At 42.6% G+C, this 20,910-nt stretch overlaps 1 protein-coding gene across 4 annotated transcripts in view; it reads right to left on the reverse strand.

The window, feature by feature from the left end:
• Positions 1-20,690, reverse strand: part of TRIM67 (tripartite motif containing 67) — a 30,167-nt gene extending 9,477 nt beyond the window's left edge. The window contains exons 1-8 of one of the 4 annotated variants that reach the window (XM_026053357.1): positions 20,569-20,690; positions 19,791-20,487; positions 13,868-13,963; positions 9,639-9,761; positions 8,237-8,347; positions 5,084-5,243; positions 655-800; positions 94-232 (exon numbers count right to left, since the gene is read on the reverse strand). In XM_026053357.1, coding sequence (XP_025909142.1) covers positions 94-232; positions 655-800; positions 5,084-5,243; positions 8,237-8,347; positions 9,639-9,761; positions 13,868-13,963; positions 19,791-20,487; positions 20,569-20,690 — 1,594 coding nt within the window. Of the gene's footprint in view, positions 1-93; positions 233-654; positions 813-5,083; positions 5,244-8,236; positions 8,348-9,638; positions 9,762-13,867; positions 13,964-19,790 lie in introns of all 4 variants that reach the window. The other 3 variants (XM_026053358.1, XM_026053355.1, XM_026053354.1) reach the window with 3 other exon arrangements.
• Positions 20,691-20,910: the final 220 nt, after the last annotated feature.

The raw sequence follows: 20,910 nt of genomic DNA on the forward strand, positions 1-20,910 counted from the left end.
AAGGGAAGGGAAGGGAAGGGAAGGGAAGGGAAGGGAAGGGAAGGGAAGGGAAGGGAAGGGAAGGGAAGGGAAGGGAAGGGAAGGGAATCTCACCATCAGATGTCTGTAAAACAACTGTCTTGCTGTAAGGACCAACTCCTGATGAATTAAAAGCTTTGACTCTTGCATTATAGGTACTGTTGAAATGAAGGCCGTCAATAGTACAGAGAGTCTCCTTGCCCACATACACTTCCTAAGCAACACAAAAAAGAGAGGAACACAGTTTACCTGTTTCTCCGTACCTCATGATCACACAGTCAAACTTCTAAATATAAACCACATGTAAAAAGCTTCTTGTTGCTTCAGGGAATGTAGAGCTAAACATGGACAACTACAGCAGAGGAGGCATCAAGGAAGATCAGCAGCAGACACAGTAAGATAAAGCTGGGGGGATATAACAATACATGATAGAAAATCATGTAGATAGAAAAATATCTTATTTTTTGTATTCCTTTCCTAAAACATCTACATGCTTTCTGGATCCATGCAGCAGAAGCAGGGATACTTTGGCAACCTTCCCTACGCCCTCTTCCCCACTTCAGACAAACACAAAGCCCTATCCCAAGGAAACTTCAATACAAAGACACACAAATAAATGCTGAATGAATTTCTCACTCGGAATTGGCCACCATCTCCATCATCAAGTTCCAAGATATAACCCTCCACTGGGTTGTGGCTCAAAGGTGGCATTCTCCAAGCCAAAGTCACACTGTTGTTTCGGGTGCAACACTTCTCCAGCTGCAGTAATGGGACGGGTGGCACTGYAACAGGAACTGAGTACAGATTAGTGTAACTCTGCCCTAACCCCTTAGTCTGTGCTGTGAGCAAGACAGTGACTGGTCACTTATTATATTAGTTAGGCTGGTAACAAAATCTCAGAGGCTAAGTGGGATCTAAATGATCCACAGGCCCTAACCTGGTTTTCTGCCCAAGGCTGAATTTCATCATCCAGGACATTTTTTTTTGCAAAATTCCACAGTCTCTTGCAAGGGGCTGAGTGCTCTGAGCATTTATTGACTAAGCTCTTCAAAATGTCAATTTGCTCTTCTTTTATCTTCTCTACTCTGAGCCTCTAGATTATTTTGTGTGTTTTGTCTGTGTAAGAGCAAGCCCTTGAGCTGTTCTTTTGGTCCTACTCTACTTCTTTGTATAAAGAAAGGAGTGTTTACACTTCGTGTAACAAGTTCTCTGTGGGAAAATGGTGACTGTTGTGCCAAGAGGCAAATCTCAACCCCCACATTGAGAGTGGCGTTGAAGTCCAGCATCATACTTGGCATTACCCACCACTGCATTGAACTCAGATGTTGTGCAGCCAGGAGGAGTGTGGCATGAAAGGAAAGAGCTTTATAAGTAAGCTCTTGAGGGTTTTGTTTTCTGCAAAAAGAAAAGAAGAAAAGTCTTGTTGCTTTTTCTTTGTATTTGAGGATGATTCAGAGGGTATTATAAATAAAAATCTGCTTGTTTTTTTACACAGCAAGTTCAGACATTTCTCTCTCTAGAAGGTACTAGAGAAGTAGCAGAAATATGACAAGAGAAAAAAAAAGGAAAGCGGGGAATTCAGAGGAAAATGAGAATTTTAAATAAAATGTCCAATTTGGAGGGTTTTTTTCTGTGCTTGCTAGTATGTATAATTTCAGTGAAGCTTGGAGCAGACGGCTGTGTCAGCCGTCCACCTTCCTATCACTTTTGTAAAGCTGTTAAGGCTTTTAGGAGTCAAACACTAGGTCCTCTCTGCTTCTAAGATTGCCTCTGGAAAAAAAGAGATGAGAACCCAATTCTTGAAATTTATAAAATGCAAAGTTATCTATACGGAAATGTCTTCAATAATCTGCCAAAATTGCACCTCTCCAATCGCCTGCTCTTGGGAATACCAAAGGGAAGTTTTTAGAGATTGTTCACATAAGGCAAAAAAGTGCAAAAAAGAGTAGAACCCTTGGGGTAAAGGTAACTTGTTTGTACATCTCTTTTAACACCTGAAGTAGAAACATCATGCAAGATTAGAATACTTTTTTTATATTTTAAAATGTGTGTGTTCCCATTTCCTGAAAAGAACATGAAAACTGGCCCAATGCATCCAATGCTACAGGGAAGACCTGGGCTGCTTTACTTTGTGGACAGGTACATTTGTGTGAGTAATCCTAAGGACCCTCCTACTCACTTAGGACCAGCCTGTGACCTGAGCTGTCCAGCCATGCAGTAGTTCATGGAGGAGTAAGRAACTCCCACAAAGCAGCTGTCCAGCTTTGCTGGATTACGCTCGCTCCTGTTTCCCTCCTGCCTCCTTCTTAAAGCATACAGATAGGCACGGAGAGAGATTCACCTTGACCTCAGATTCCCTCTAGGAGTGGGGAGGATGAAGTCTTGTAAAAGTCAAAGGAAAGTGTAAAGGGAGATGAATAACTAGGACACAGAGAAATGCTTCATTTTGAGCAGCAATGCAACAACATGAAGAGAAGAAAAATATAGGCTAACTATCAGAATAAAAATGAAGATTTAAATGTTAAATTACTGTCCTACTTCCCAGGCAACTTGGTGTCCTATAGAGAGTTTTTGAAACTCTCTAGAGAGTTTTTAAAGGATTATAAATACAAGGGGAGAATGATGTTGCATTGGCATAGCATGACCTATTAATGAGTTTGATTAATGTCCTACTGTTATAAAAGTGCTTCATGCAGGTCACCCTTAGTGAAAACTGTGATACCGATGTTTCATGTCAACTCTGCAGTTTCAGAAGACATTGTTCAATGCAGCTCATAGCCACTCTCCTCTCAGGGTACAGATGGCTCTTCTAAGGTTTCCTTTACTGTTTGTCAGCCTGTCAAGGAAAGTTGTGCTCTCCACTCTCCCTCACGGATTAATTTTTAAAGGACTATATGCAGCAAAAGAACAAGGCCATCACAAGCTCTGATCTTCTCCAAAACTGGCTACATGAATCCAGAGTCCCTGCTGTAGCAGGCGCACTGCAGTGTTATTAAGGGGGAAGGAAAGCCCACAGGCAAAGACCCAATTTCAGGATGGAAACCAGTCAGAACTAGGGTTAAAGACGCATTTCTGACTGGAGAAACAGACAGAAGTCTAATACTAGACAACAAATACTAGAGCTCAGCTACTCCCAGTGGATCAGCCAGCCTAGGGAGTGGGGGACTCTGGGCTATCAGTGAGACACTTCCATCTACACGACTGATTAAGCATCACTTATGCACATACCACATTTCTGCTCCCTGCACAGTTAATTCGGTACTGAGTAACTTTGTCTTTCTGTAGAAGAAACACTCCCTGATCTTTATTGAGGTCAGCTTTGGAGAGGGCCTTATACAGAATCCACCAGTAAGGTACATGAACAAGTCATCAAAGCAAATTTAATGAGATTTGTTCTCATTTTCATTCTTTTTTGTCTAACAGAGCGAATCAATGTTTACTTGCAAGCAAGCTTTCACCTCTAACTGACCCATGCAAGCTCGCTGAGGTTGAATGAGGCCAGAGTTTGAAAAAAAATTAGAAATTCAGGCATGCAGTAAGCATCGATAATGATGTTACAGACCTTATGTCACAAAGCGTTTAAATGAAACAACCTGTAGCTGCAAGAGCCATGTTGGCCCTATTCTCTTAGGATCTCCCAAGTCTCTCTTTACAGATTAGCTCTGATGCATTCACTGTTGTTAGATCAATCAACATGTCGAGTTGGTAACACTCCCCTCACCAAACTTTTGGCAAAGTTTGATGTCTCTGGTGCACTGGGGTTACTGGGACTGGAGGAAGAGAAGCAGATGTGAAGAGACATATATATGCTTCTGCAAAAGGAGGCTCAGAAGTGTGAAAGTGTTGATGCTACATGTAGCAAAACATTACCCTGCAAGACCAGCTTCTCACAGACTCTGATGTGTTGTAYCTGGTACATCTGGGTGTTTGCTAATGAAACATTAAGTTGCTTAATCTGTAGTACCCTTATTTCCAGACGCAAAGACACTATGTGTGAGAAGACAATGCAAAGCTGGTTAACATCTCAGATGTAAATTCCAGGAAAAAAAAAAAAAAAAGCCAAATCTTCAGACCAATTTAAATACAAAGAGATTTGCAATCCTAGATTGAAAAATAGAAATATATCTCTATATATCAAACTTCTCATTTCTGACAAATGTTAGCTTGGGATCAATCTGTGCTTTGTACTGCTTGGGAATGCAAGAGCACTAGCAGGAAAAATGCAGTCCCTTATGCAACTGCAAGAGTTGCCAGGTTTGCAATAGTAGYGGCCAGAACAAATGACCATTGGGTTTCCACCACTCCTTGCACACTGGGTACAACTGGGTTTGTCCTCCACATGGGCTGGCCGGTAGCACCGACCAACCCAATGGGACATATATCAGACACTCCTTGGTTGAGCCAAAGAAAAGAGCAAAGAGAAGCTCTAGGAGAAGCTCTTCTTGTGGCCGATCCATTAGGATGCCTCTAGGAATCAAGGAACAGGACAGCTATTGAACTAATTTCCCCTTCTAATTCTCTGCCTCCCGTTTTTTGTTTTTTTTTTCAATCTGGTCACTCTTTGCAGAATAGCCGGGATATAGGAAACAGAGGTTCTTCCCCCAGTCAAACATATGTGTATGTAAGGAAATATTTATTTACCACTTCAGCTCTTCCTGAAGAGGTAGAGCTCTCTTACTACTGACAAGACAGCAGTAACTGGTATTTTGAATTATATATGTCAAATCTAGGAATGCTACAAAATGGCATAAAGTTTCATGCAACTAATGTCTTCCATCTTCAAAGCTGTCAGATGGTCCTGCTCTGAAGAATTTATCTTCTCAAATTTTTAACTGCACCTGATATCACTGTCTCAGCTTGTTCAGGTCATTACAAATGAGGTGAGCACATTCCTTTAGCAAACACACGGTAACCTTCATTTGCTAGAAAACTATCCTCAAATGACAAGTCATTCCTCATTCCTCTTTCTATGGCCCTATGACCCCCTTCTTCCCAGCACTGTTTCAAAGGATTCATAAAAAAAAACAGAAAAAAAAAAAAAAAAAAAAGAATCACAGAAGCTCACCCCTACATTTCATCTGAATAAAATCCAGCTGGTGAATCGCCTGCAGTAAAGGTTCACTATCCAAAGTCAGGTCAAACTCAGCAGACACTTTTGGTTCCAAGGCGCCTTTGACCCACTGTTCCTGAGATACTTGAACGCGCTTGATTAAAGCATCTGAGATCTGAAAAAGAGGACCAGGCTTACGGGAGTGCAGATGCAGCAGCATATCGCAGCACACTAAAAGGGACAGAATGTCTGTGAGATACAGAAAAATGAGATTAGGAATATGATAGTACAACTGAAGGAGGATAATTTTGCAGTGAGTTCCATTTATCTYGTATCCTCTTGTTACCACTTTTCAAAACATAATCCCATCTTAAGAGCAGCAAAATAAAAATAGTGCTTATAAAGCCTTTTAGAATTGTGTTAAATATCATGTATCTGCATGCCACATATGCTTATGAACTCTCTTCTCTGATCTACAGAAGCTGGGTTTGCTCTCCTGTTTAGAAAGCAGTTGCATAAAGGAAGACTTAAATGTTGGAGGGTCTCTCCATTTAGCAGAGATGATGCAGCGGATGAAAGCTTGAAGCAAGAAAAAACTTGCTTCTTGTAAGCAAAACTTCTTGGTAAAGAATGGGTGTATTTGAGTGAGAGAGATAAGTTCTCAGAAGTGATTGCCAAAGAACATGATCGATTTTCTACCATCGCATCAAGACAGAGTCCCACTTTTCATACTCTGCTCTATCTCTGCCCACAGACAATTAGGCCAGAAGTCAGACTAAAACAACCACAGTGGGCTCTTCTGCAACTGAAATCCTGTCTCTGTGGAAATCAATCAACTCAGCTGTCTCTGAGCTCAGTGAAGCATATCTGGAATCCTTCCCAACAAGTGTCCTGGATATCACAGCAGAATATTCTTCTCTCTAGGCCAGAGAGAATTTTCTTTTCTTTATTTCAGGAATTCAGATATCCTCCCTTGCCACTCCTGTTGGATTACACTTTGGTCTGGGCTCCTTTTCCAACAGCTCCTAAACAGCCTGTGCACCAAGTGGAGGAGCACAGATAGAGGGGTGCTGGATCCCTTGGCTCTATCTCAGCACCCTCGTTGCAAGAAGAGTTACTCTTGGTAATAGACAGCTTCAGTGTTTGCCAGTTACCTTGAAATCATCGTTAGATAAACCAAGGAAAAGAAAAAACGAAAGTACTTTTAATATCAAATGTGAAAGAAAAGAGTGAAGTCACAAAGATTTTAAGAAAAGTAAGCTGAAATGAAAACTAAGCATATCTCTAGCTAGCATGTAGGGAAGATAAGACTTCATCTGTTCTGTACTACCCAGTTGGCAAGCTGTTAAAATGCTTTGTAGTCTTGGGATTAATATACATTCCTACCTCCTGCTTGAGACTAGACATGACAGTAACAAGTCAATCTCGAGTGATAACAGGTTTAAGTTGGCTAACTCTCATTCTGTTTTTTAGGAATATTGTGACAAACCCTCATGCATTTATGTGTGCAGCAGGTCCTAACAGCCACATACACATCATTTTGATTGATGTGCCTTCCTTGTTAGGTAATTAATAAGGCAGTTAATAAGACAAAATAAATTAATTCTATTAATTAAATGAATTAATAAAATAAATTAGGCAAATGAATTAGGCAGTGTAACTGTTGTATTTTAGCTCATCAGTTGGCCATTTCATTGCTTGCCCCATCTCCTCCCCCATTTTGGTAATGGCAATAATGAAAGTCTCTTATAGCTTTCTGTCTGGAATCTAGACTCAGTAGCAACTGGAATTGAGTCAGAGAAAGGCACATGGTAACAAAAAGACACTTRCCAACTATCATGCTGCATTTTTACATGGGACCTAGCCCTAAAATCTTACTCAGTTTTTACAGAGAGACTCCACTAGGCTTTGCACACATTTAAAAACTCTTTAGACTTTACTACACCACAACGAGTAGGCTGCTGAAGGAAAAAAAAAAAGGAATAATGCCTTTAATTACACATGGGTCATATCCAGTGACCATGTAAAGACTGTGGGCTCAAATCAATAAAATGTCCTTATTCATGTAAACACGTGTTTCGGTTCCACTGAAGTTTATCAGAGAAGAAAATTGGGCTTGAAGTTCAATGAATGTTTAGATCAATGACTTTCAAGCCTGTTTGTTTTGAAAATCCCTAGTTACCCGAGTAGAGCTTTTTTTTTGGCACACAGACAACAGCTTTTATGCGGTTACCTCTAACCAATCTATTGGAAATGTTCACAAGTCCAAGTCTACATATTGAAACTAGTATTTAAAACAATTTCCAGGATCATTCTGAATTGAAGTATGTGCTTAAAGAACTGAGTTCTTATCTTAGAATTTAATGCATAGATTTTCTCAATTTGCCATGAATTATATGCTATATGATTACAAAATAGATAATYCATAGAATCTCATCAACATTGGTTTACTTGACACTTGCATTTTTTAACTTGGCTCTTTACAGATCATTAAGTTCATAAGCAATGTGACATTTTATTTTATTCCCCTTCTGATGTTGCCTTTGAATCATCTATTGCTTCAGACCACACACATTCCCAATATGGAAGTAAACATGGAAGCTTCATTTTCTTTACAATTTTGCCTAAAGGAAAATTGCATATTTATACAGACTATTTCACACTTCCTCTGAAATGACCCTGTCACTTTATTTATATATATGTATATATGTATATATGGGTATACACGTGTGTGTGTGTGTGTGTGCGCATGTATATGCATATATGTGTAGCATAAAATAAACACACTGTTTAGCAATTATTACATACCATATTTCCCCAGAATTATGCAGCCCAAAACCCAGCAGTTTAGCAGGAGCATAACTATACATGCATATGATCTATATGAATCATTTCACTTCATCAAGTGGCCAACAGAGCATGTACTGTACAAAGTTACCACCTCCTCAGCCACTCATACTAATTCCACACCTCAGTCTGTCTGTTTGAAGACTGACTTCACTGGAAATTAATACAATCATCAGGCTAGATGGACTTTTAGATGTTACTAAAAGGGATTAAGGTGAACCTGTCTAAGAGGTGGAACAGGCTAATTAGCCAAGCAGTCCATTTTTAGATTTGGAAGCCCTTATTATTTTTCTCTCCCAACAACACTGGAAAAGAAAATACCTGTAAAAACCCAGAGGGATCATTTTCTTTGATAACTTCTAGGCAATATTCCATGAGCCCTGTTGATTGGCGAAGCTTCAGTGTACAGTGATTTATCTGGTCCCAAACAACCTGGAAAACAAATATCAGTACAGTTCTGGTAACTGCCTCAGCTTCCATTTAATTGCATAAATTATTTCAGAAGAGGCAACAAATGGAAGACAGTGTTAAAGCTATGCCTGATTTAGCTGCCATATGGGCACTGCCACATCTCCATCAGCTACACTCATTTGCTCTGTATTGTAAATACCGATAATTAGTTTGGCAAAATGTTGTGCACAGTGAATYTCAATTTTCAGAGCAGATTAATTGCTCAAAGCTCAGATTTGCTTGGGGCAGAAAGAGCAAAGAACATGTTTTTACATTTTCAATATTCACACTTGTAGTCAAATTTTCACTAAAATTCAATCTTTCAATAAATCTTTGACCTAAACACAAGTGTTGTAGAGGAAGATAACGGGGTGACTTCTGGCAAATCATAGACTATCATTTTCTTCACAGTTCACAACTGATCTTGCTCCATTTAAGGAGGCACTAKCAGGATTAAGAAATGAGACAGGTATATTTCACTTTTTCAGATTTTGGATTTTGTTCTGCTGTCACACAACTTAAAACAGACCTAATAGTTCTGGGTAAAACACCACAATTCCTGAGTATAASAGGTTAACAGGCATAAGCTGCTAGTAGGATATCCCAAATGTTGCTTCCTGTTAAGCATGGAGCTTGCTGATCTTGACTAGATTTTATTCACTGATTTTCACTTCAGATTTTTCACTTCAGGTCTTCCTTAAGTCTAAGATATTATTTTTACCAGCACTATAAAACCTCTATATTAAGAAGTGGATATTTCAAGGATTTTTRTCCATTTAGAGATGTCTTTATTGCCATTTTATTTAACCAGTTATATCTTCCTTTTCCCTTCCTTTCCTGCATTTCCTTTATTTCTTTTGAGTCGAAGATCTCTGAAGGTAGCTTATCTGATCTAAAAGATTTCAAGAGAGACCCAAAATCTTACTCAGACAAATACTCTGCTGAGAGGGATTCCTGGCTTTTGGAAGTACTGAGAATGTAAATCACACACAGGTTTCAATGCTGAGCATCTCTTAAAAGATTGCCAAAAGCATCATATAATTAAAGACTAATGGCCTAATTCAGTAGATTGCTGAATCGTATTTCTAATTTTTAGCATAAAAACACAGGTCCATGGAAATGCTAAGCTTGAACTTGCTGAGTGACTTTAGGATTTGGTCAATGGAAATTTTTACCGTGTAAAGAGCTGGAGACTTAACAAAATGCCCATTAATACCAGTTGCCAGTAGCTATGCTCACCTGAATACTCACAGCTTATGAGAGTGGTGCTCACCTTTAGCTTGTGCTCACGCTCTTTGGTAACTTTTGTGAGCAGCTTTGCCTTTTGACGAGTTAATGCATCAACCAAGGCATCACACTGAGCAACAAGACAGGCTTCATAATCCAAACCGTTCTCCTAGAAGAAGGGGAGAGTCATGTTCATCAAAGAAAGCATATTTTACAGCTGAAGCTCTTGATCACTCTTACCTGTTTTCCATTCAGAAAAGATTTCCTTTCAAGACCCTAGCGTATTCTGTTCCTTTTTTGTTTTCTTTATAGCTATACCTTTGACAACGGCATGCTATAAAGTAAAAGTGTAAGATGCTATGCTACAAAATGGGATTATATAAAACCTTCACTTCTTGGTACTTTCCAGACAACTGGTGCTTGGAAGACACATTAATGCAATGTAATTTAAAATCTAAGCCTGACATACATAGTGCTTACCTATATGTATATATATTGTAAGAGAGTTCAGTGCTATTCTGTTTAATTACCTTACTTTAACTGTTTTGAATTGGCAGAATTGGCAGAATTATGGTCCAGAATCTGATCCACAGTCTGACTACAAGGAAGTAACTCAGGTACAAATATTATTCATGAGATTGTATCTATTGCCTCCAGTATTTTTTWAAAAAATAGCTATCACTTGTCAAATGTAGCTATAGCTTGCATCTTCTCTGGAAACACATATTCAATTAACTTTTCAGGAGAAAAATACAGGGCAGTCTCTTATTCACACTGTGATAAAACTCCTTGCTAGGTAGACAGCAGTAGATCAGGTACATTTCTCTTTGGTCTCCATCGTGATCTGAGCAAGGCCTGAGTATCACACTAGCCTTACATAGAGTCCTATCTATAAATGGGAATCCAATCTCTGAACAAATYGTGCTTTGCACTTGCACTTGTATACCTGTGGGTAAATGGTACCAAAGGTCTTGGTACCAAATAGTACCAAAGGACCCACCTCCTGGGGACAACTTTCACTGCTGTGGAAAGCACTCTGTAACACTCGCTCAATGGGAGGCTCTTCCTCGCTCTGTCTGCTCATGAGACTAGAAAGCAGAGAAAGGTTTCAGGCACCTTTTTCCAGCAGGCCTTCAGTTCTCCCCTCATCTTTCCCCACAGTGCACCATATCAAAAATAAAAAGCATTAAAAATGAGATTATTTGAAAGAGATGCTTGAGGAGAATGCATCTTTACGGCAAGCCATCACACCTCCCCAACTCATGATTATCTTCTAGTTTTTGTGTATGCATTTCCCTTCTCTTTTCAGTTCATTTGCTTTACTCTTCTTTTGAGAGCAATTTATTTCAGCACTGYATTGCTTTCCCCCAACGATGATCCATGCATCCCTTCCTCCAGCTGAGGGAAGAAGGYTCATTCGTCCTTGGAAATTGCTTGGCCTGGCCTCCATGGAAGTCCTACCCGCTATCACTAAGAGGAGAGAGGAGCRCAGAGAAAACAGAGGGCTGAGTTACTGTTCACACATTTGCTGCAGACTCTTCCTGTTTGTGTCTCTGTCTCTTGCATTTGCATCACACCTGACTCCCCCATAAGCTGCTTTCCAACCAAGCTTCTCTTGAAGCACTGTGGCCTGTGTAAGAGCTAAAACAGTAAGTGGATGTGATGCAGCATTTTTCTCCTTGTTTTCCATTCACACAACAAACAGGGCMTTTGGCAGTATGCCTTTTTCAAATGAGAAAGGATGAAATTGCTACAGCAGATGGGAAAATGTGAAAATTGGATAATGACAGCARCAAGGAAGAACAAGGAAACAACAGAGGCAATAAGGAATTGGAAGTTTCTAAAAAGAGCAGACCAAAAGGCTTAGAAGTGGACTCATAAAAGAGAAAGGAAGTAAAACAAACAGACACTATCAGATCTGTGAAACATGAAAAAAAGAAAAGTAGGTTATGAACTTGTGGATTGCTCCAGGCAGGGTAAAGGCACAGTTCCTGGTAGCTCTGGCAAGATCAGAGAGGGGATAAAAAGCTCTGGGTGGCTGGCTGTTCTTTGCATTGAAACAAGACAATAAAATGTATACATGAATCAATCCTTTGTGTAAACACACATTTTTAAGGCATTTTTGCTGAAGGGTAGATGTTTGTGTGTGTGTGTGTGTGTGTGTGTGTGTGTGTGTGTGTGTGTGTGTGGTATCATAATAAGATATCTATGAGTCCTAACCTGAACTGAGACACACAATTCTGGATATAAATCTAGACACAGAATACATCTATTCTAACATATAGCAGTCCATGAACCATTCTTGGGCCAATAGGCCAGAAGGCAAGGGTCAGCTCATGACATATTTAAACTCTTCTCCCCAGAGCAGCACATCTGGATGCAACCTGTCTAGTGGGAGTAATCCCTAGAGTGTGCTATCACCTAATCCCGCTCAGACATCACCTGGAAGAGGGACATTTGTCATGGGACAAGGTTATTCCAGGGAGCTCACTAAGAGTTAAACTGTTTAACTCTTAGTTAAACTGTTTGGGTGATCATGATCTGGCACTCAGGCTGTGCCCTAGACCTGTTTTACTTAATCCTTACAGGAGATTAATCCTTACACTCTTGTTTGCTAAAATTTGATGTCCTCATTAACTCATGTCCTCATTCAGACTCATGCAGGTAACTGGCTAAGCATGTAAGGTTCATACCTAGCTTTGTATCCAGACATACCTATGTTCCAGAGGGTTATCAGTGGATACAATTTCCTCTTCTAAGTCTTTCTCTACCATTTAAACAATGAGCTACATAAAAAGAATTGCCTGGTCTTTGGATCTAATAGTAGCAGCTCCCTTTTGCAGAGCAATTTGCCAGTGATTTTATTGAAACACATTAAAGGATTTTACAGCTTAGTCATAAGCAGTTGTAATAGGCCAGCTTTAGATTTTGAGAGGGAAAAATACATTTTTAATGGAGGTAGGTGACTCAAGAAAGTATTGGTGACATATTATTGTTTTGGGATGAGTTATCGCATCCTAAAATAGCTATCAACACAGATAGGAAGAAGAATTCTCTAGAAGTGTCCAGACATATCCTTAGCAAATGGAGGAAGCCTAAGTGACCAGGTTAGATGAGCTATTTAACTTTCAGATATCTCAAGTCAGTTGAGAAATTTCTCATGTCCAAAACAGGTCATGGAGCAAGTATGAGTTGGTAGCTTCATGCTTGTTTCTACTCAATTTCATTTGTTCTGTCCCTCACACTGGGCAGTGTCACAGAAGAATATGAGGGTGGCTTGTGCCACCTCTCTTGGGCAGTTTGAGAACTTTGACAGCATTTGCGGTGTGAATTCATAGCCTGGAGTGTTAAGAGGAASTACTTAATGATTAAATTCTAAGCCAAATACAGATTTTCAAACTTTTGTTTTGGCTTTCTGTTAGTGACAGAAGTAGACTTGCTCACTGACGAGAGCTGGACAACCAGCAGAGCAGGCATACAGCAGAGGAGATGATATATATTCCACAGAAGCCATACTGCAGCAGAGTGTCCCAGCAGATAACAAGCATCCCATTCCGGACCCTGCAAGCTCGTTGTGGGGAAGCTCCAACTCAGTCATATTCTGTAGGGTGAGAAGGGACTTGCCTATCCTCTGACCCCCAACACAGAGAGGTCTAAATTTAGTTAAAAAAGAAATTTGTTCCTTTTTGGGTTTGTGTCTTCAATTATTGCACTCACCAGGAGTCCTTCTCTGTTTATTAATTCTGTCCAATTATATACATGGAAATGTCTTCTACTTCAGTAAGTGACCAAATTGATTTGGCAACGTAAGTTTCTTTTTTTCTTTTTTGACTTCCTATAAATACTCTGGTAAACAGATTGACTGGATTTTATCCAAAAACAAACACATTTTTAGCGAATGTTAAATGAAAAACAAGAAGTTAATTCTGAATGTGTAAAAATAAGAATTTATGCTAAGTGCCCAGTTTCAGGAATTACAGTCAAGCAGGAGCCTAGAGCATGACCAATGGATTCAATCAAATACTAATCAACACAGCTCAGATGTTCAGTATTGAATATCAGCTTCTTGCAGCAAACAAAAAACAACCAGTCTAGAAGCTAAGAGAGATTTGCAGACACTATTTGATGAATAATTTTGTCTAGCAAATACAATCAAGAAGGTTAGATGATTCCAGGAAATATGAGACCAGCAAAAGAGATAAAGTCATCAAATAAATTATTCACTCAGCTCTATTGATTACTGTATTATCCCAACCACTAATATTCTACAGTTACCTGTATCTGCTGCAGTAAATTTTTCAGTTGAACCAAAAATTCTTTTGCTTCCTTTGCTTTATCTGAAACGCCATTTAAAGCCTGAGATAGCTGTGCCTGCAAGAAAAAAAAAAATATTAGAGATAAAATGCAAATGTATTTCTTACTAATCCTTGATTTTGACAATTAGCAATGTGCTAAAAGGCTTACTTGCTGTCACATGTGCTCTTACACACATTGAGTGTTTGTGCTAGAAAAGAATAATTAAGATTTTAATTGTAATAAGATTTAATAAAGACGAAATATGCATGTGGGGGCAGTCAACTATTGTGTCTACACACTCCACTTTACTGCAATGACTTAATAAGTCAAAATACCTTTAAAAAAGASAACTACCCACATATAGAAGGAAATAATAGTCTTACACTTACAAAGTAACATCTGTTATGCTGAAAAATCCCCAAGCTTTCCAAAAGAGTGCCTTTTTTTTTTTTTCCCCCCCCCATCAAATCTTGCAACCATTATCAGTGTGGTAGATTCAACCACACCTAAGACACATCAGAACCTCAAAGACAAATCCACATTTTTAAGCCTCACAGCAATGTGTCCTTAAAGGGCTCTGATTTTCCATGCCTCAATCTAACTAAAGAGTAAATATTTCTGGAAATAAATTAAAAAAAAAAAAAAAAAGAAAGAAAGAAAACAGAAATGAAAAAAAAACTTTGGATAACTTTTGCATGGTGGGAGATAAGGAGTGTCTCTGTTGTAAGCTCACATTGAAGACCAAACTTTTTGTTGGCTCAGCTAGCAGCTGAGATATCCAGATTGAAGGGGCTCATCTGAAGGCAGCTGTTGTCCTGCTCCTGAGCACATCCAGAGCTCCTGTCACCTGGGCAGTGCGGTTCCTCACAYGGCTTTCCTCCAAGCGTGATGAGGATTTCGGAAACCACGTGGTTCCACTTGCCAGCCCTTGACAAGTCCAGACTAGGCATYAGTTCTTTGTACAAATATATTTGCTCTGTGATCCTTGGCTTTGCTGACAGAGAGGGCACCTAACACAAGGTCTGGACTATTGTGCCAAGTCTCAGGTTAGAAACTGAGCTTCTTCTTGCACCTTCTCCTTTGCCAGTCTTGGCAGCTACCAGATTGCCAAAGCCCAGTTAACTATCCATWGCAAATGGATATAACAATTGACATCAGGAAACAGAAAACAAAGTATCTTCTCTAATGCCAGGCTTTCTGAATGTTAAAGTCTGCTCTTGATTCCTTAGGTCTAGGCACCTTAAGACAGAACCTCATATGTGGGAAGCCAAAAGGTTACAAGTCTTCTAGGACAAGACCTAATGGAAAATTCAGTAAATCACCCTTCCCTTTCGCTCCTGAAGGGAAGCAGATCATTCCACCTCTGCAAAGGGCACGGCCCCCCTCTTCTTCATGCTGGCAAAGGCTGAACGTGGATCCTGGCAGTCTGGATGTCTCCTTCTCACCCTCCCTTGCTCTTCCTCATTTGAGCAGAAGGAGGAAGATCGGAGCGTGGCAGCTCCTTATGCACGTTTCACACCTCAGCCCCTGAGGTAGACACATTATACAGACGGAGAGGGACCTGGGTAACTCTGTGCAGCTGTGCTGTACGCAGGTATGTAACCAGGTATAGACTCACCTTTACTGTGAACTAGAACTCAGATACAGAAAAAGAAGCCAGCCTTGGTTTTTGTTTGGTTTTCCTCGCAGTTGCACAAACTTCCCCCTTTAGGCCCAGTTGTAGGKATTGCATCAGCGCCAAAATTGAAAATAAAACATGCTCTGCTACAACGCATTTGTAACAAATGTAATGGGAAGATCAATCATTATTGTGTTTGTCTGTCAGTATTTATTCAATATTCTCTTACACCAATTCCTACCACTACACACACAAACATAMAMAAAAAAAAAAAAAAAAAAAGGAAAGCAATCATATTTGATTGAAAGCTTAGTGGACTCACTGGATCAGACCCTAATCCCTTGAAAAGGTCTTTATTTTCTGCTAGATGAGCCCATCAAGACTTTAAACTAGCTCTCCATGAGCTAACTGAGATTTAAAGCACACTCTTCCGGATTGCTCCTTCCCCTCCATCCACAAGGCATGTTGAGCCTTTGGGTTGTCAAGCTGGCATGTGACAGGGCGAAATTGGAATATGGCAAAGCAGCAGGGGAGGAAGAGAGAAAGAACTAGCGGGCAAAAGCATCCTATGTTGTGCCAGTGACTGGCCCAGCAGAACTGTCCTGGTGTGGCAAGATTTGTCTTTCACACTGAAGACAGTCGCTGGACCCAACAAATGAAACACCTGCACCTCTCCAACATCCGCTCTCACTCTCAAATCAGACACAAAGTTTATTTCATTAAAAAAAAATAAAAAAGGAAAGAGTCAAAAATTGTATATGGTCATTACAGCAGCCATAGAAATCTGATTCCACRCAGATGAACTGTAGCCAATGCATGTACTGATGTCAGTGAGCACCATCACCTTCATTTCCTGGCACGCTACCATTCGTAGAACTGGAATAGAAAGTCCTGACAAAGCCGTTGATCAAAGGGCTCCTAAGTGAACCTCTGTGCTCGTTAAAAGCTGCGGTTGCACTAATGCAAGTGCAGCATGAAACTAAAGAGAAGACCAGATCTCCATTTCTGAAACCCACTTAGAGATAATAGCCTTGTTTTTCAAAGCATGTGTAAAAGATACCTTACAAAGCAGAGGAATTTAGTCATGTATTTCCCATTAAAATCAACTGGAGCTACATGACTAAGCCCTTAGTAAACCAAGCAAAGCATAAAAAATGCCCTGTACACTCAGAGCAATCTCCCATGCTGCAAAAATATCCACTCAAAGCCAAACTGAAATGTTACAAGCTCCACTAACACAATTATTAACTTCTGACAAACAATATTCTACATACCGCTACTTTAGTTTAATACCTGGTCTCACAACCGAGTATGGGGATTCTGGAGATGGACACAAAGTTTACAYTCCTGTCAAATACAGGAACAGAGAGATAATGAGACCAAGTAATTAAATCCAGATAGGCATGGAAGCCTCRTGCTTCCTTTGATTTTAGAAAATGAGCCAGATAATTCCATCGCCCTTTTTCAACCAAACAGTTCATGCTCATTTAACTTTGTTTCCTTCCACCTCTCTCTAGCAGCAGATTAGCTATTGATTAGATAAGCTCATCCTGGTGCTGAGTCCTGAAACAACCTTCACGTTCTTGGGAACACAASTCTTGTGGTCAGCCTAAAACAGAGGCACCCTGGCACTAATACTGCCTTTGACAGCCGGAGTGCCTGCCCTTCACAGAGCTCCACATCCTGTGGGTCCTTCTGATGCTATTCCTTCATATCATCCAGCATTTACATGTGTATGTGTGTGTATACATATGTATATATATATATACATGCACATATGGAGTGGGCAGAGCTTAAATATGTCCTTCATTTTGCATCATTTTTTGGTTTTTCCAAAGAGAGGCTGCATACAGCAGTGCAATGGGGAAATCTGTGMCGTTAGCAGCTAGTCCTGTGCAACTGCCAAGCCAATACTACAGCTGAGGGTGTAAATGCACTTCTCATTGCATGGTCTAAAACACTAAACAGAAGAGCTTACATACTTTARGATATATCATAATACCTTGTAATACACCACTATATCGTTAGATAAGGCTCAGACAAAGCAGCAGTCAAAACAATTTCTGCATTAAGCTAATGCAGAGTTCGAACTGAAAAGGCTCCAAAGGCTGAGGATGGGCATGACGTCTGTCAAAACCAGGTCTAGAGTCTGTAGTAAAATTGTCTTGTTAAGTTTGGTAACGCGGCACAAAAGTGCCCTGCGGGAGGTGGGGAAATGGAACTGAAAGCCCTCTCAAGGTTAAGAAAATGGTCACTTCCCTTGGCAGGAGATAAGCAGATACCTATCAGCTCATCCCCAACTATTCTGTTACAGAAAAATGTCCATCTCCTAAATTTACTGGACTAAGAGTGCCTTTAAACTTGCCTCTCTACCAACTGTGCCTGGATTACCTGGAGAGAACACACAAAACCTGAATTATATTTGGCCTACCATTCAACGTACAATATTTCTGTGTAAGTAATTTATGGCTTGGTCAAAACTGCTACAGGTAATAAACTTGTAGAAATTGCTGCATGTGAGAACTACTTCYAAGCACAAGTACCTCATTCCAAAGCAATTTATCTGAATGGACGTGAGTGGATGATTTAAGCTGCCTGTCTATATGGCTCCATTATATTTATTCTGCCAAGCGTATTGTCCTGGGAAAAAATAATGTCCATGAGGGTGCAATTTGGAGGTTTTTTTTTTTTTTGATTTCACTAGAATTTTCACATTAAGATTGAGACTATATATAACAAGGGAAAAATCGCATTCTGTGATAGTGTACTCCCAGAAAAAATATATGATGAAAATATAAAACAGCACAGTATCATTCATTCTTTTGACAGTATTTGACAATAGGAAAAAGAAAAAAAAAAAAAAAAAGGATTGACTATGCATTCAGATTACCCCAGAGTTTATCACATTCTTCAAAAAGGCATTAAACAATTTTAACTCGAAGTAGACCTCAGCACAACAACAGCTGGTCTCTCACAATCTGCAAGAGATTAGCCATATCTGAACATTGAATTCTGTCTCTGCTCATTAAAATAATTCTGCTCAGTATTGGATTCTGCCATTAGCATAAGTAGCAAAAGCTGTAAATTTGTGATCTGCTGCTCATCAGTCAAGAGAATTTCTCCTCTAAACAAGCAATAATCACATGCTAGTGAGGAGATGGCTAAGCCCTTGGCAGAGAATATTCCAACTAAGAAACACATTGAAGTAGTTTATCTTTCTCAGATGGACAAACAGCGCAGTTCACACCAGTGGTATTATTATTCTGAGCTTTAAAATTTAGTCATTTTTCCCTTGCCAGTTATTTTAGGTTGAGGCCATGAAGTACACTGCTGAGGGCAGCTGGCATCAGTCTCGACCTCGGCCTTTCCTGCGGGTCTGAAAGGGTCTCTCAGCGCCCCCTTTTCTGCCAGCTGCCGAGGAGTGAAAAGGAAGAAGCCCCGTGGGCAGCAGAGCCCCCGAGCTCCTGGAACCACCACCAGGACAAGTCCTTCTCCCAGGGGAGCGCTGGGAGCTCCAAGGAGCCCGCTCGGCACTCAGGTGTTGGAGTCTCCTCTCCATGTTCATATTCAGTAACAGGTAACTGTCCCTGAGTCCACCGTTCCCAACAAGGAGAAGCCAAGTTCCTGCATTCTATTTTAACCTCTAAGTTTATTCTGCCTTGCTCTTTGCTCAAATAGTTGAATGTCTGACTTGTAAAGAGGAGATTGTGTCCAAAGAGCCCAGCAGCTTCGCTGGGTTTCAGCAACCTGCCCTTGCTGCCCAGTGAGCAGCTCTGCAACCTGCTGGAGCAGCTCCAGGGGCAGCAAAGGAGCCTCCGTGTCAGTGCGGGATGAATCAAGCTGCCACTCTAGGTGAACCACAAAGTGCTTTAGCTGCCTGCAAGCCCCATCCTGCTTTTCCTGGTGCATTTTTCTGCTGTGACAGGACCTCCCAGCCACTGTTGCTGGCCTCTTTGAGCATCTGCCTCTCTTCCATCCTCAGAGAGCCCCACGACACAACATGAGGCCAGGTAGCCTCAATGCATCCCCCTTCCACACTTTCACACCTAAAAGTTTCTGGTGGACCCAGGCCACCCTCCCTCACTGACAGAAGCCTAAGTGGTGGGATGCCACAAGAGAAGGAGCAYCCTGCAGCCTCCCTGCACTCGCAGCCACCTGCAAGGGGACGAGGCAGCCAGGAGGGCCTCCCCACCACCCCATCAACAGCTCCAAACAGGGCCAGGCTTGACAGCTCCATAGGGATGGTGCCCCGGGAGGCATCTCGCGCCGGGCACCGTGCCCTACCTTGTGCTGCTTCCACATGGCGCCCAGCGCCCTGACGTCGTGCTTGGCGTGCCGGCCCTCCTCCAGGCACTGGTAGCACACGGGGCTGCGGCAGCTCACGCAGTACATGCTGTAGTTCTCCAGGTCGTGCTCGGCGCACGTCGGCACCTTGCGGCCGCCGCCACCGGCCGCCTTCCCGCCGGCCTCGCCGCCKCCGGGGGCTGCCGGGTGTCCGGGCGGCGGCACCAGGCGGTGCTTGGCGAAGGGCCCGCGCGCCGGGTGGCATCGGAGCTGGCAGGCGGCGCAGTACAGCACCTCGCACTGCTCGCACAGCACGGCGGCCGGCTCGGGCGGGCTGCGGTCGCAGAGCTGGCACTTGGCGGCGGCGGCGGCCGCGCGGCCCTGCTGGTAGCGCTGCACGATGGCCTCGAGCAGCCGGTTGCGCTGGAAGCCGCGGAGGCCGCGCTGGTCCAGGGATGCGCTCCGGTGGCACTGCGGGCAGGTGAGCGCTGAGCTGGCGGCGCCGGCGCGTGGGGCGCCCGCCGCGGAGCCCGGCGGCGCGGGCACCAGCGGCAGCACCCGCACGCCGTTGGGCGACTTGAGGCTGGGCGTGTAGGAGCCGTAGCCGCTGTCGGTCTCGCTGTAGAGGCTCAGCTTGTCGGCGTGCTCCCCGCCGCCCGCCGCGCTCTCGGCGTCCAGCGGGGCCGCGGCCGCCCCGGGCCCCGGCCCCGGGCCCGGCGGGGCGGCGGGCGGCGGCGCGGGGCCCCGCGGGTGCAGCAGCGGCGGCAGGTGCTGCTCGCCCTCGGGCGTCTGCACGGCGATGGTGCGGGCGCAGGGCAGGCAGACGTTGTGCGAGCAGGGCAGGATGATGGGCTCGCGGAAGAGCGAGCCGCACACGGGGCACTTGAGCTCCTCTTCCATGGCGGCCGCTTTGTGCGCGGGCACCGGGCGGCTTCAGCACCCGCCGCGCCCAGACAGCTCCGGGCCGGGCCGGGCCGGGCCCCGCGGCGCCGCTCCGCGCTCCCGGTGCCGCGCTCGGCTCGGGCGCGCAGCGCAGCGCGGCACGGCACGGCACGGCACGGCGCGGCGCGGCGCGGCGCGGCGCTCCGGGCGCGCACGGCTCCCAGCGCGGGGGATATAT

The sequence above is a fragment of the Nothoprocta perdicaria genome, unplaced genomic scaffold (genome assembly GCF_003342845.1).
Source record: "Nothoprocta perdicaria isolate Ctin4 unplaced genomic scaffold, notPer1 scaffold_99, whole genome shotgun sequence".
Lineage (NCBI taxonomy): Eukaryota > Metazoa > Chordata > Aves > Tinamiformes > Tinamidae > Nothoprocta > Nothoprocta perdicaria.